At 32.3% G+C, this 14,703-nt stretch overlaps 2 protein-coding genes across 3 annotated transcripts; one reads left to right on the forward strand and one right to left on the reverse strand.

The window, feature by feature from the left end:
- The first annotated feature begins 2,917 nt into the window (after positions 1–2,917).
- On the forward strand, positions 2,918–5,081 carry LOC144544022 (uncharacterized). Its single transcript, XM_078292445.1, has 3 exons — positions 2,918–3,060; positions 3,765–3,894; positions 4,421–5,081. Exons 1-3 carry the CDS (start codon positions 2,928–2,930, stop codon positions 5,079–5,081), a joined length of 924 nt encoding a protein of 307 aa, XP_078148571.1. The 5' UTR covers positions 2,918–2,927.
- Positions 5,082–9,209: 4,128 nt separating this feature from the next.
- On the reverse strand, positions 9,210–13,136 carry LOC144544450 (wall-associated receptor kinase 2-like). Of its 2 annotated transcripts, XM_078292960.1 has the most exons (4): positions 12,761–12,946; positions 12,157–12,683; positions 10,574–10,741; positions 9,219–10,140 (listed from the first exon to the last, which is right to left on the reverse strand). In XM_078292960.1, exons 1-4 carry the CDS (start codon positions 12,796–12,798, stop codon positions 9,380–9,382), a joined length of 1,494 nt encoding a protein of 497 aa, XP_078149086.1. In that variant the 5' UTR covers positions 12,799–12,946; the 3' UTR covers positions 9,219–9,379. The 2 variants fall into 2 exon arrangements, with proteins under 2 accessions (XP_078149085.1, XP_078149086.1); XM_078292959.1 differs by having other exon boundaries at positions 9,210–10,140; positions 12,157–13,136.
- Positions 13,137–14,703: the final 1,567 nt, after the last annotated feature.

Genomic DNA, 14,703 nt, shown 5'->3' on the forward strand with positions numbered 1-14,703 from the left:
CAAGATTGGATTAATATAATCCACACAAATATATCAAATTATGTATGCTTTAATCGGCAATAATAATTAGGTCTAGAACATAAAAAAAAAAAAAAAAATCATATTTAGTTGGAATCCCTGAAACATGTGATTCCCATTATTCTAGTTCTTTAAATTTCAATATTCATATCTATGTTCCAATTAAATTTATTATCATAATCCAATTACTTAATTCAATATACAATTAACCATACAAATTAAAAACACAGTTATAGAGAAATACAATTATGTGATAGCGATCAATTTAGAATCTAGATCAATTCAACTCGAGTTGCGTCAATCATTCAGAATCACTCGGGACATAGGATCGGACTTCCAACCAGACATACAATCGCATAATAATCAATATCAAAATCTTTTATCAAAATATTTCTCTCAGTTTATTTTTCTGTTTTGAACTGGTAAAGTGATGGATTGTTTGTGTTCTTATGCTATACAAGTTTGGACAACACTCTCATGATCAAAACTAGGTTTCAATCTATGCAAGCGGGAAGTAACGATACAACAAATATGGATATCTTCTACTGAGCACTGTTAGAGGCAGAAGAGCGAATGCGGGGGAGATGCGATGAAAAGACATGGATCCAATGGTTTGTGTGTACATCGTGGCCTCTTTGCAGGGGCGGGACTAGAAAATCTTTATAGGGGAACTAAAAATTAAAATACAAAAACTGTGATTAGTAGAAATTGAATCCAAACTCTTCCCAACACTACATAAGCTCTTATCACTAGACTAAAATTAACATGTGATCATTTATGAGGGAGCCTAGACTATATAAAATGTTCCAAAAAAAATAAAATTTAATTAAATCTTAGTATATATAACTAATAATTTAAAATTATAAAGGCGGCTTAGCCACCTTTTAATTGGCTTAAGATTCGCACAGAGAAATGAACAATCGAGTGTTCAAAAGGAAGTCTCTACAGCCGGAAATGTTGGTAGATAGGATTGCAAGTGAGTTTCATCTTAGGAGGAAGTTCTGTTAATCGTTAGGTGATCTTAATTAATTTACATCTTTGTTCTCTCTTTTTTTTTCTTTTTCTTTTTTCCGTTAGCTAGATGAGACATCATATAGCTCATTCTAGCGTACCTTGAGTACGTCACTGTTGGTGCTAGCTGTTATATGTAAGTTGACATTATATAGCTCATTCTAGCTGTTATCGATGTATTGTGCATCGTGCTGCACTTGCTAATGCAGAAGTCCTGGAATGCGGCTACTAGCATGGAATTTAAAAAGAAAAAAAAGAATTCTGTGAGGAAAGCTAGAGAGTAAAAAGTTTAATTATTATTCGGGGGTGGGGCCGACATGCATATATTGGTCCCGTGACGTATGACACGTTGGCCTGGTCAAGTTTTACAATTTTACAATTTAATCCTTTTATTTTTCAATATTGCAGATAGATCCAAACTAAATAATTAAAAAAATTTATAAGAATTACCTGGTGTTACAGTTAATAATTATTTGATAATTAAGAATTACCAAGTACAATACAAGCATACTGATAAGGAAAAATAACAAACAAAGTATACCAAAATAATAGAACATATAGAACCCTATTAAAACCTGCATATCACTCATATACCTAAAGAAATAAGTAAAACAGCCCCTGAAAAGCCATTATATCACCAATAGACCAACATATGCATAATAGATCCTACAAGGTAAGAAATCTCAAAACAGTTCATCAAAGCAATCATAAACCATAAAACCTAACAGACAAGTATATAACACCACAAAATAAAACTTTAGCATAAAAGACCCTAAAGAATTAGGTAACTGCTATTGATAAGTTGCTGCCACTATCTCCTGTACTAGTTGAGGAGTGATCTCCACTCCAAGCATAGGGGTTGAAACTTGTATATCCCCCATGGAAATGACCATTGTAGACCTGCTTAGGCCCTTCAAATCACAAGGTAGAATTAGATTCAAGGCACTTGTCAGATTTTTTTTTGATTCAAAGCCCAAAATCTAACAATAGTTAAATTTTTTGCCCCCAATATTTGAACATCCTGTACCTTGCCCTCTTTAAAGATAATCATATTCCTATCCAACCAAATATTCCATAAAACTTATCCTCTAATAATTTCAATTATATCTGGTTTCTTTAAAGGAAAATAGTATTCCATTTCCCACAAAGCACCTATAGTATTATAAACAAAAGAAAAATTATTATACTTAGCAATCCAATTCCAAATTGATCTTGCATAGTTGCAATTCACAAACAAATGATCACACTTTCCATTTGAGAACAATACACACACTTAGTATCACATGTCCATCCCTGTTTACTTAATCGATCTTTAGTTAAAAAAACACGCTTTTGCTGAACTAACCATAGGAAAATCTTAATTTTTAAAGGTATTATGGCCTTCCAAATACCACGTGGAGTCCATCTCCAAGATATTTGGTCAATAGTATGGGTTAGTCTAACAGCCAATAAACAATTGAGCAATGCTATCCATTCAGTAAGATAAGTTTCAGTTAACTGTCTAGCTAATTGGATATTTAAGTTACTGTTATGAAAAAGAATCAACTACCAGAATATTCTTATCATAAGCAATGTCATAAAGATTAAGAAAGTCAACACACAACAATGTATCCCCACACCAAGTATCTAACCAGAACCTGACGGATTCTCCATTACCAATCACATTTTATAATTATTGCTTACTAAAATTAATTAATTCTACGGACACATGTGATTTAGAATATTCTAGAGGAGCTAGATAGACGCAGCCCTTTGGTCTTCAGTCTTCACCAACAGTTGCCATATATATATATATATATAGAGACCGAGGCAAATAATATTTTCATATATCCACCCTCTCTCGTTTCCTTTTGAGTGATAGTGAGAGTACGTGTGTGTGTTATTTGTGAAGAGAAAAGATGGGAAGAGCACCATGTTGTGAGAAGGTAGGTTTGAAGAAAGGAAGATGGACAAAAGAGGAGGATGAAATTTTAGCTAATTACATCCATGCCCATGGTGAAGGCTCATGGAGATCCTTACCTAAAAATGCTGGTATATAAATTCTCTTCTAGTTAGATATATTCAATTGCATTTAATTTTAGATTGGATATATTGCTAGCAATTTACATTTTGTTGGATTGAATATTTATTTTTGATAATTAATATACTATTTTATAAGGTTAATCTTATATTAGAAGGGTTAAAGTCACTATTTTTTAAATTTCAGATTTTTAATTTAAATGTTGAATTCAAATAATTGATTTTGCTTGATTTCATTAAGATGTACGTAAAATTGTGATTTTTGGAGTTCATCTTATATTAGATAAAATGGTAAAAAAATAAACGAGTCTAGTACTAAACTATAATCAATTCATTTTAATACATTTATGTTTTTTACATCTTGATTTAGTATAAAATGACACCCAAAAATATAAAATTTTATATGAATGGATTTCTCATGAAATTGAACAATATCAACAGTTTGAATATGACATTACAATTTCTTTGAAATAAATGAAAAAGTGAGTTTATGACATTAAATACTGATATTAAAACCCTCCTCTTTAACTAATTATTAATTATATGGAAGACTTCATTTCTACGTACTTCTCATTATTAGGGATTTTATGCATGTTAATTAAAGAAATGATAATATTTTACTTTATTTTCAATGTACTATACTCCATGCATTAGATAGGAGTTCACATTATTGTGTTTCAATTTAATTAACATTTTTTTTTTTCTTTTTTCTGTAGGTTTGCTGAGATGTGGCAAAAGCGGTAGGCTAAGATGGATTAATTATCTGAAAGCTGGTATCAAAAGAGGCGACTTCTCTAGAGAGGAAGAGGAGTTGATTATCAAGCTCCATGACAGTCTTGGAAATAGGTATATATCAGGAATAATAATATCCTTAATTAATTATCTATTCTTCTTCAAAATTTTGTTTTTTTTTCAATAGCTCATTATCTATCCTCCTCCTCCTCCTTCTCCTTCTTCTTCTTCCTTTGTTTTTTTCAAATAATAAATACATGAAAGTAACACAAAAATATAATCAAGTGTTGCTTTCAAAAATTAAAAGGCCATGCAAAATTAAATTTGGGTTTTTTGCAATAACTCGTTGAGGAAGTGGTCAAATATTCTATTGATTTGAAGAGTTTTAACAGAATTTACTCATATTTTATCAAGCTTTTAACAAACTTTAACAGAATGTCATTCAACGGCTTAATCATATAAAAAATATTTGAATGGTTTAACGGCAAATGCAATTATATTTTTCTCTTTTCTAAAAGCTTAAATTTTATGTATTGGAGATCAAATGTCAAAGGAGATAATATCATAATAATCAAAGTTCTGATTTTAAAGTAAGCAACTTGTAAATTAATATAATTGACCTCTTGTAAATGTTAACTAGATGGTCCCAAATTGCAAGCCAGCTTCCTGGAAGAACAGACAATGAAATCAAGAACTACTGGAACTCTCACCTCAGCAGAAGTGTACACAGCTACCTCCTACTCAACAAAAGTAAAAATACGACAGCCGAGTCGGTGGAAGCGGAACCTCTTCTCGAGTGCTCAAACAAGAACAGTGATGAAAATAGTTCAAAAAATACTCAAACTACAAAGGAGACAAGGAAGAAAAATGTAGTTTGCAAAGCTCTAAATCCCCAAAATTCATCTAATCATTGTAACAATGAATCTTCCAGCATTAGTGATGAAACCATAAATGGGCCTAGTAGCCCAAGAATATTTGATATTATAGAATCTGAGCCCATAAAAGCCCCTAGTAAATTTTCATTCACTGCTGATGAGTGTAGCATGAGCAAGGATGAGATCATAAATGGGCCTAGTAGCCCGGACTCAAGTTCAATTTTAAATGATATAGACAATTTATTAAATAGGGAAATTATTGAAACACATGTAGAAAATGAGGATAAAAACATGCTAGATGATATAATGGATGGTTTGTTGGTTCAAAATGAGGTAGAAAAGGATGAAGAAGGCTGCTTAGAGGAGATGAGCTGTCTTGATTATTTGTGGGATTTGGATTTGTGGTCTAACTCCACATTTCCATGAGGTTTATGGAGGATGAATTAGTTTTAGATATCATGAATCATGAGCTAATTGTTGTACGTTAATATATTATTTGAGAATTCTTATATTTTATTGTCATGTGCTATAAACTTAAGCTTTGATTGTTTTGTTTTTTTACCCATTACAAGATGACTTTGTATGGGTCTAATTGAAGATATGATATATCAACATTGATCTTATTAAATTTTCGTAACAACTGACGTCAAAGATCATCAAAACAAGAAAATTTTACAAAAGAAAATACGATACTGGAAAAAGACGAAGTATATACAGCCAGCGAAAGTGAAAAAGAAAAAAAGAAGAAGAAGAAGAAGCTAGGGTTAGGGTTTCTGCCGTTTTGAGAGTAGCAGGCGCCACAGAAATTCTGCAGGCTCAATATATATATATATATATATATATATATCTATTGATCTGAGCTCAGAAACTCCGGATTCTGCTTTTATTTTCTGATTTTTCTTGTCTATTTTTTAAAGGGGTTCAATTGTAATATTATATGTACCGGTACAAATATCACATGTATTGATACAAAACTATGTAATTGGTTTGTCTTGATTAATAGAAATATTGCCTACGGGCTTTCAATCAAAAAAAAAAAAAAAAATTTAGCACCAATTAGGATCTCATCAAGCAATTTAATTGTTTTAATGAAGAGCATATCTATGATTTAATTAGACTAAATTGGGCCTGCTACTACCTTTGATAATTCAACTGCAAATTAAAGTGAGGTTAAGGCTACTGTCAGAGAACCCCATCCACACATTCTTCAAGATTGGGTACGCAAAGGAACAGTTTGGTGAAGTTAATGTTTAAAGAAATCAAAGTCTCAGTTATCATGCCAGAACTGGGCTGATATTTTTCAGTCAAGTATGAGCATTGGAAAGTTATATTGTGTAGGATAACAATATACTATACTTAGATTTACACAAAAATGTTTTTTTTTTTTATCATAGTTATTTGAAAAATTTGATGTCAATATTTTTTAGGATAATGTCAGGTGACCTCTAAACTTTTAATTTGTGACTAGTTAATTTCCGAACTTTTTTTGAGATAGAAAAATGGAAGTTTAGCCTATCAATTTTTCATTTAATTGTCCATAACCGATTTCGAATCCACAACCTCTCACGCGGAGAGATTAAAAACTGATTCTAATTTCTGAACTTTTAGTTTTGTTAATCAGCCTTTCAACTATGCAATCAGTGACAATAACCAAGGGCGGACCCACCTTGAGCCAGAGGGGGGCAACCGCCTCCCTCTGGATTTTGAAATTCAATGGAAAAATACGGGTTCAGTACCACTTTGCCCCTCCCTGGAAATTTTTTTGCCCATCTTTGGAACTGAAAATCTCGCCAGACAAGTTCAAAAGCATTGTTAATGAAAAATTCTGTTGTTTTTACATAAAGTTTATAGAAATTTAAGGGTCTGAACCAACTTTGTTGTTTTTTAATATATAAAATGATATTATTTTGTTGTTTTTATTATGTAATAGTATGTTATTTATATTGTTTTTTATATTATGTTGATTGTTTTTTTTATCTAGTATCTTATAGTTAATGGGTTGAACCCTATAAGCTATTTAAATTTGATTCCTGCTCTTTCCTGGCATAAATCTTGCGTCCGCTCCTGACAATAACCACCTTTTTTCGACAGTTAATTTATTATTTAATGCTACATTTGAAGTAGAATGACCAAAGTATTCTCGTATGTATGTTTATAGAATAATGTGTGAAATAATGTTTTGTGGTCTTTTAATTCGCTGAATTTAGTATTTTTTTTTTAAATGTAGGCGCCTTATTAAAATATTCAAAATACGTGTGATGTTTGCTTTTATTTTTTACTTTGTATGATTTATTCATTTTTTATAGGAAAAATATGATTTATAGCTGAAAAATAGCAGATATGATGAAGTAAGAATTATTTTTTGAGTGAGGCTATGAATTAATATTTTTATTTTTAAAGTCAAAATAGTTAATTCGAATTCAATATGATCTCTATATGAAAATTTACTGGGATGCCATATTTTACATTTTTTAGAATTTTTTTACTATCTTCTTAGATAGATAGAAAATCACTTGATCGAAAGATTCTGGACGATCGTCCGACACTAGTGATTTTTTTACCCATCTAAAATATATATGTGTGTGTGCGCACGCGCGCGTGTATGTGTGTGCGAGTGCGCGCGTGTGCATGCGTGAGATCATATTGAGCGGTTCAGATTGACTGTTTGAACTTTAAAAATAAAAAAATAGATCTATAGTACGGATTGAGGTGCGCTATGCACAACGTACAGCCTCACTTTTTTAAAGTTGATATTAAAAGTGGTAAAGTATAATAATTCATTAAAATAGTAAAAACAAGGATAAATTAGTCAAGAGTATTATGACGACTTAATACTAAGAATTGAGCGTTAAATAGTAATTTAAATTAATTCATTATTGGTCATTATTATCACTGATTACATGCATGATTCGGGAAGAAAATTATGAAATTTAAAAATTTGGAGACAAACTTGTCACAAATAAAAAATTTGAATGCCTTCAATCGCATTACTCCTATTTTCTTCGCCTTTTCTTAGATTAACAAAAAATAATTGAAAATTATGCCGAGAGTGAGAGATAGGAAACTACATATAATATTCCCAAGAAAAAGCTTGGATATTTTACTATTCAATGAATATTTATATTATTTTATTAGAATCAAATTGACGTGGCCGTTACACGAAACACCTCTACCAGTTGGTTTGTTCAGGTCGCTACAGAAGGACGCACAGCCTGACGCGTATGAAGTGTTACTGTCACTTTCCCCAGAAATGAATGCCAAGGAGTAGCAGCCAATTACAGTAAACTTATTGCGTGTGTGAGAGAAGAGAAATGATTTCATTGATTGGATTCCAATTCAGAAATGAAATCCGCTGTTATTATCTTTTCTGTAAACAGTAATTCTGCTGTCTCTGTTTTTCTAAATTTCGCCGTTTAATTTTTTAGGAGAACGAATTTCAAGCAACTTTTTTTCAAAACTTTTCTGTGCACGCATCTCAAAACAATTCAATGACTAGATTTAGAAAAAACAGAGATAACAGAAACACTGTTCATGCCAAGGTTCTAAATAGCGATTATAGCGGCATAGCGGGGAGACAAAAAAAAAAGCTATTGCGAATAGCGTAGCTATAGCGGAAGCTATCACACATAGCGATTTTCTCTTTTCAAACTTTATATTCTATATTTCTACTAATTATCAACATAATCAATATTAGAGAATTGATGTAACAACTAAATGACAACTAATCTAAGTCTATATTTTTTATCAATTACGCAAATAAGAATGAAAAAAATCTAAAAAGTAACATTATTTAATAGTTTATACTTCATGGTATTACATATTATAATAGACAAAGAGCAATTAATTTTATAAGGTAAATGAAGTCAATATACATATTTAAACATTTTATAATTATAATAATAATCAAAATCAGCTTTCAATTGAAACGAACGATAATAATTTTACAAACGAATACTATAAAAAGAGTAATCAAAATGAATAATTAGTATTTGAATATTTCTCGATATAGAATGATAGAATAAATCACAAATAAAAATAGAAGCATATAGTTTGGTTTAGTATACTTATCGTAGAAGACCATGTAGCATTAGAAATAAGAATAGAAGTACAGAAGTCCGTATAAATTGCAAAAAAAAAATCATGTAGCATAGCGGTAGCTATAGCGGGTCTCATATAGCGGTAATAGCGGTCAGCTATTATAGCTATAGCGGTCGTAGCTGAGTTAGCGCAATTTTATCTCATAGCTTAGCGTTTATGGTCCGGAAAAGCTATAGCGTAGCTATAGCGCCGCTATAGCTAGCTATTTAGAAGCCTGGTTCATGCACAAGAATAACAGCAGATTTTGATCCCCCAATTCATGGCTTGAAGTAATCATTGTGCATCATTTTATAGCAGTCATGCACAATGATTACTTCCAGCCATGAATTGAGGGATCAAAATCTGCTGTTATTCTTGTGCATGAACAGTATTCATGTTATCTCTATTTTTTTAAATTCAGTTATTAAATTGTTTCGAGATACGTACATAGAAAAGTTCTGAAAAAAAATTAGTTTTAAGATTCGTTCCCGAAAAAAATTTAACGGTTGGATTCAGAAAAATAAAGATAGCAGAGTTACTGTTCACAGGAAGAGAATAGCAGCGAATTTCGTTCCGATTAAATTGAGGACTCTCACTTCAGCAGAAGTGTTGATTTTTAACACTTTGATATCTTTACCCAAGAATAGTCAGGGCCGGCCCTGGTGCTGGGCACAGCACTTGAAGCTATATACATCACTTTTCTTTGTTATTATCTCCGTGTAAAAGCACTCTGGGTCTACATACCCAAGTGAAAAATGGACAAGCTCAACAATTTCGTCTACTGGCACAGCACTTGAAGCTCCAAAATCGGACACCTTCGCAGTGTAATTTGCATCTAGTAGTATATTAGCAGACTTAACATCACCATGAATGATAGAGGGAGAGATTGATTGGTGCAGATGATCTAGAGCCACTGCCAAATCTAGAGCAATTTTTAGCCGAGTACCCAAGGAAATTGACCTTCTACTGCTCTTTCTATGAAGCAAATCAAAAAGTGTCCCATTCGGGACAAACTCATAGACCAATATAGGAATTTTAACCTCTAAACAACAGCCCAATAATCTAACTACATTCTTGTGGTTTATTTTTGAAAGAAGAATGATTTCATTTACAAATTCTCCTCTTTGTGTTTCTTCAACTTCTTTTGCTTTTTTTATGGCCACGACCTGATTATTTTCTATTAATCCCTTGTACACATTACCCTGGCCTCCTGTGCCTAATATATGAGTTTCACAGTAATTATTAGTAGCATTTTGTATTTGCTTTTGACTGAACACATGGAGGTGGTTGTCCATCATCTGATAGTATCTCTTGTACTCTTCTTTTTCCTTCATGTGCCTTCTATGCTGTTGATACCAAACTAGAAGGACACATAAACCCGAGAAGATACCAGCGCCTAGAATAGAATCTGTATTTATGAATGAAGAAAAAATTAACTTCAATTTATTTATCTACAATTTAGTTCTTTCGTAAAATTAAAAGCAATAAATCAGGCACAAAATTGCTGTCATAAAGGAGTGCAAAAGGGTGCTATATTCTGAATAAGTATTGTTCTGTGGATACCAATAAACAATTATTATTTTCCATTTCAAATAACCTTTGATCTCGGTTGTTAAAATAAGTTGATTGTCAATGCATTCTTAAAATGGGTTGTGTTAACACAAACTTTGTGACAGCCAACATAACACTACAAGAAGATCATCAACAATTGGTTTCTCTACACTCTGTATTGGATAATTAATTATCATTTTTTCCTGAAGCAAACAAGACAAGTAAGAGTATCACAATTGAAATTGGAGGGATGTATTTATTATTATTTTTAATCCACAAGGCATACTTACAGATAGCCACACGAGCAGGATAGGGAAATTTCTCTGGAGTCTTAGTGCAATTTTTGGATTTCCCGTCTCCTGTTGTGCCTTTTGGGCAGGAACAATTATAGCTTCCATTAGTGTTTTCGCAAGTTCCCATGCAATGGTACACATTCGGAGATTGACATTCATCAATGTCTGTTAAGATCAGTCAAAACAAGAGGTTAATACTTGCATATTTGGCAGATTAATAGTCTGATGCATAGTCTTCCGAGACCACATCTGGCGTACCATACTGGTAGGTTTACAGGAAAACATACTTGGTAGCGGAAGATAAGTACATCATAACTTAGGCTATTTTAAGTGATTATTTTCTTCTGGTCCATGACATTAATTTAGTGCACCATTAAATCTAAATTCATTCAACCTATTTTATTCATAAACTCGTAATTAAGAGTGGGGGATTGTTAGAAATTTATTTTAAAACTCAAAATTTATATAAACAAATATTTATTTTAATATTAATGTGTTTTAATTTTATAAATTATAGAGCTACTTGCGAATACATATTCAATATTTGTTTGATGTTATAGACAATAACTTTATGAATTAATCATGCACCACAGCACCAGCTTTCATATGCAATTAATTACATTTTGACGTTTGAGCTTTGATATACAATTAATCAATTTTCCGTTTGAAGTTTGAGCTGATGCATGATCCGTTTATTTTGTTCAATATATTGAAACGGTAAACATATAATGAATATAAACATAAATGTCACGGATGTATAAATTTGCTTATAATACATGATATTTGAAGATTAGATCATCAGATCATCCTATAATCCATTCAACAATTCACATTCTCTTGCTCTTCCTATTAGCTCTATAATTTATAAATTCAATTTCTATTCTTCCACAAATAAATATTTTCTTTATAGAAAACATATTATTCTGCTATCATTGTTGAAAGAAGCTACATCAACCTCTACCACGGTTGCGCCCGAAGGTAGAGGAATACCGGCGTAACTTGAGGCAAGCTTAACCGATTATTCCTGCGCTTAGGACGGGGAAGTTGTCTTAGATCCGCATTTTGCAACTCCGGGTAACAAAGTTTTAATTATATTCTTGATTATATTTTTAATATAATTGTTATTTATTTTATTGATCAAAATTCAGATTTAAAATTAGTTGGTTAGTTCATATTTTTTCCAACAAAAACACAGACCTAACAAAAGCAAAAAGAAATATAGAAGAAAGTAGGTCCAGTTTCTTATAAGACAGTTTCATATAATGTTTGGTACGATTACGATTCAAATGTCCATTCTATATAACTGGGTGCGTGGCCAATCTACTACTACTAGTTGATTTACAGATAAAGGTATAAAAATATAAATAATATCACGACTGACAAGATTAAAAATTGCTGTGCTTACTCCTCTTACTAATGAAGAAGATCATTTATTTATTTCTAGTCCCGTGTACATGCATCAGACAAAAAAAAAAATTCAAGGGGATCCAACATTTAAATAAATATGAGAATGCCATTTAGAATGGATATCAAACAGAGTGAAACAGGATATCAAACAGAGTTCAATAAAATTACATTACCTGTGCATCCGTTAGGGTGGTAGGGGTTGCCCTCATAACCTTGCGTGCAGTTGCAAAGGTAGCCTTCTCCGTTGCTTGTGTTGTAGCAACTGCTATGATCGCTACGGCATGCCGGGTTAGGGTTCTTTTCTGTTCCATCTTGGCACGACGTGCCATTGTCCCTAATAGCCCAATCAAGCACAACTGGCACATCTTTCTGATTCCTCTGAATGAAATTTTGGTCAATCAAATCCTCAACTCGGAACTTGTACCAGTCTTCCTCAACCAGAACAGCATACATGCACGGGTTGTAAAGCCAGGCAGGGTTTTTGCTGTAACCCCACCATACTCCATAATAGGAGAGCCCTGTTGGTATTGCAGTCTGGCAGCATCCTAATCCATTGCATGAATCACCTTCACCAGTTGTGCTATTCATGATCTGGCTCTCACAGAAGGACGCACAGCCTGACGAGTAAGAGCTGTTTTTGTTACCTGTGCCAACTATATATGCCAAGGTGTAGCAGCCAATTACTGTGAATTTGTTGCGTCTGTTGGAAAAGAGATAATAAGGAAGATCACTGAGATCCAAGTGTGAATTGTTAATGCTGTCATATACATGGTCTACCTGATTGTAGCAGCTATACCCAATGTGTTTGTGGACATGTGCTTCACCGCTGGTTATGTTAATATCTAGTAGTTCAATATTGGTTGCTGGTTCAGACCCCAGGAAGGCTTTAGGGGGAATGGTGGAGTTATCGCACGTTATATTGAATCCATCCCGACGACATTCGGGACGGGTTCCAAATGGATATGGAATGGTGATATTGCCGCAGTTGTCTGGGCATCCAGGCAGTGACGTGGGTGATGTTGAGGTTACCAAAGGTGTTAGCAAGAGTAGGTTTATCAGTGACAGGTAAAGAAAACACTGGAATAGTAATTGTCTCACAGAAGCCATGGATCTCTCTTTCTCCTTCTGTTCAAGACTATGCATTAACAAAGGATTGGAAAATGAGATATATAGAGATCGAAAATATAATTCTCTTATTTTTCTTTTCTAAAAATCCGAAATCAATTAACAGCGCGCAATATAGGTTGGGCTGACTTTGGCTAGCAACTCTTACTAGCCTCACAGCTACATGATTTGAGTAAAGCTAGCGTGTGACATGCTCACCAAGAAAGTTTGGTGAGCATAACTCTAAAAGTATATCGGATCGACGTCAAATGCCAAATCCAAACCGTTGAAATCCATGTACTTCATGAGTGATGCATATACATGCAAAATTTTGAAAGTTTCGAGTTTATTTGCTACACGGTCAAGTGGTCAAAGAAATAATAAAAATTGAATATATAAAATAACTTATAATAAAATGTTCATTTCTTTGACCACTTGACCGTGTAGCAAATAAACTCGAAACTTTCAAAATTTTGCATATATATGCATCACTCATGAAGTACATGGATTTCAACGGTTTGAATTTGGCATTTGACGTCGATCCGATATACTTTTGGAGTTATGCTCACCAAACTTTCTTGGTGAGCATGTCACACGCTAGCTTTACTCACATGATTTTGAGTACCTTTTGTTGTCTTCTAAAATATTTTTGTTTTAAATCAACTTGTACCAAAGTTCAATTCAGGACATACGAACATATCATATTTTAACACAAAATGTGTTTTTAATGTAAATAATTGTAAGATATATCAACTGGAAATTATTGGGGCATGTGCACACTCCTAAAAGTTTGCATTTGACCAAGTATTTGACAAAGCATCCTGTTACTTTTTTTTGTAAGATAAGAAAAGAGATTAAAAAAAACAACTTATACTGTAATCTTATTTTTAGTTTCACATGTGTCTCTATTTATAAAAGAAAATAAAAACTAGCTGTTGCACTATTAACTAACCAACTGCTAACTCCTAGCATATTACACTACTTAGGAGTAAGATGCAGTTACAGTGGAATAAGTTAAAACCTCTTTTCTAGAGATTAGGTACTTCATATTTATGCTGCCTATAGGTCCACATTGACAAATTTTATTTCCAAATTGCTCTCTCCTTCAAACAAATTAATTTAAATCAATTACATATAAAAAATGAAAGTAGATGTAAAACAAAATAAGTACGATAATTAAAGCAAGTATCATAATGCATGTCTTTTAAATTGAAGTAGCAATCAAACGTAACCTACATCTAAATCAATTGACTAAATTAATTCAACTACAATAGAGCTCATCCAATCCAAGGACGCTCACTTGAACTCAAAAAAATACCCGAAAAATCAAGAAACATTTCTTACATTTTATTTTCTATAAGCAGCTTAATTGGAGTAACACCCGCTTGTTGGGTAGATATTACATTTTTTCAGAAAAGCTAAATAATTTAGGCCAGAATATTCGAAATACGTACAGTTTTTTGAGTGTGATGCAAATATTTTCCCAAATTTTGTATCTTGTTTGATTCTTAATTAGTAGTTTTATATAATTATTTCCATTTTTGTTTATAATAATAATAATATTATTATTATTATTTTTTTATTAATTATTATTATTATTATTATTATTATTATTA

Source organism: Carex rostrata, chromosome 26 (assembly GCF_964058835.1).
Source record: "Carex rostrata chromosome 26, lpCarRost1.2, whole genome shotgun sequence".
In the NCBI taxonomy this organism is placed as follows: domain Eukaryota; kingdom Viridiplantae; phylum Streptophyta; class Magnoliopsida; order Poales; family Cyperaceae; genus Carex; species Carex rostrata.

Bases quoted from the DNA above. Each gene is read 5' to 3' on its own strand.
- LOC144544450 (XM_078292959.1), bottom strand. From the start codon at position 13,126: ATGCATAGTCTTGAACAGAAGGAGAAAGAGAGATCCATGGCTTCTGTG. The intron at 10,742-12,156 runs GTAATGTAATTT...TGATCTTAACAG, and splicing joins CCACCCTAACGGATGCACAG to ACATTGATGAATGTCAATCT. The intron at 10,141-10,573 runs GTAAGTATGCCT...TCATAAATACAG, and splicing joins TCCTGCTCGTGTGGCTATCT to ATTCTATTCTAGGCGCTGGT.
- LOC144544022 (XM_078292445.1), top strand. From the start codon at position 2,928: ATGGGAAGAGCACCATGTTGTGAGAAGGTAGGTTTGAAGAAAGGAAGA. The intron at 3,061-3,764 runs GTATATAAATTC...TTTTTTCTGTAG, and splicing joins ATCCTTACCTAAAAATGCTG to GTTTGCTGAGATGTGGCAAA. The intron at 3,895-4,420 runs GTATATATCAGG...AATGTTAACTAG, and splicing joins CATGACAGTCTTGGAAATAG to ATGGTCCCAAATTGCAAGCC.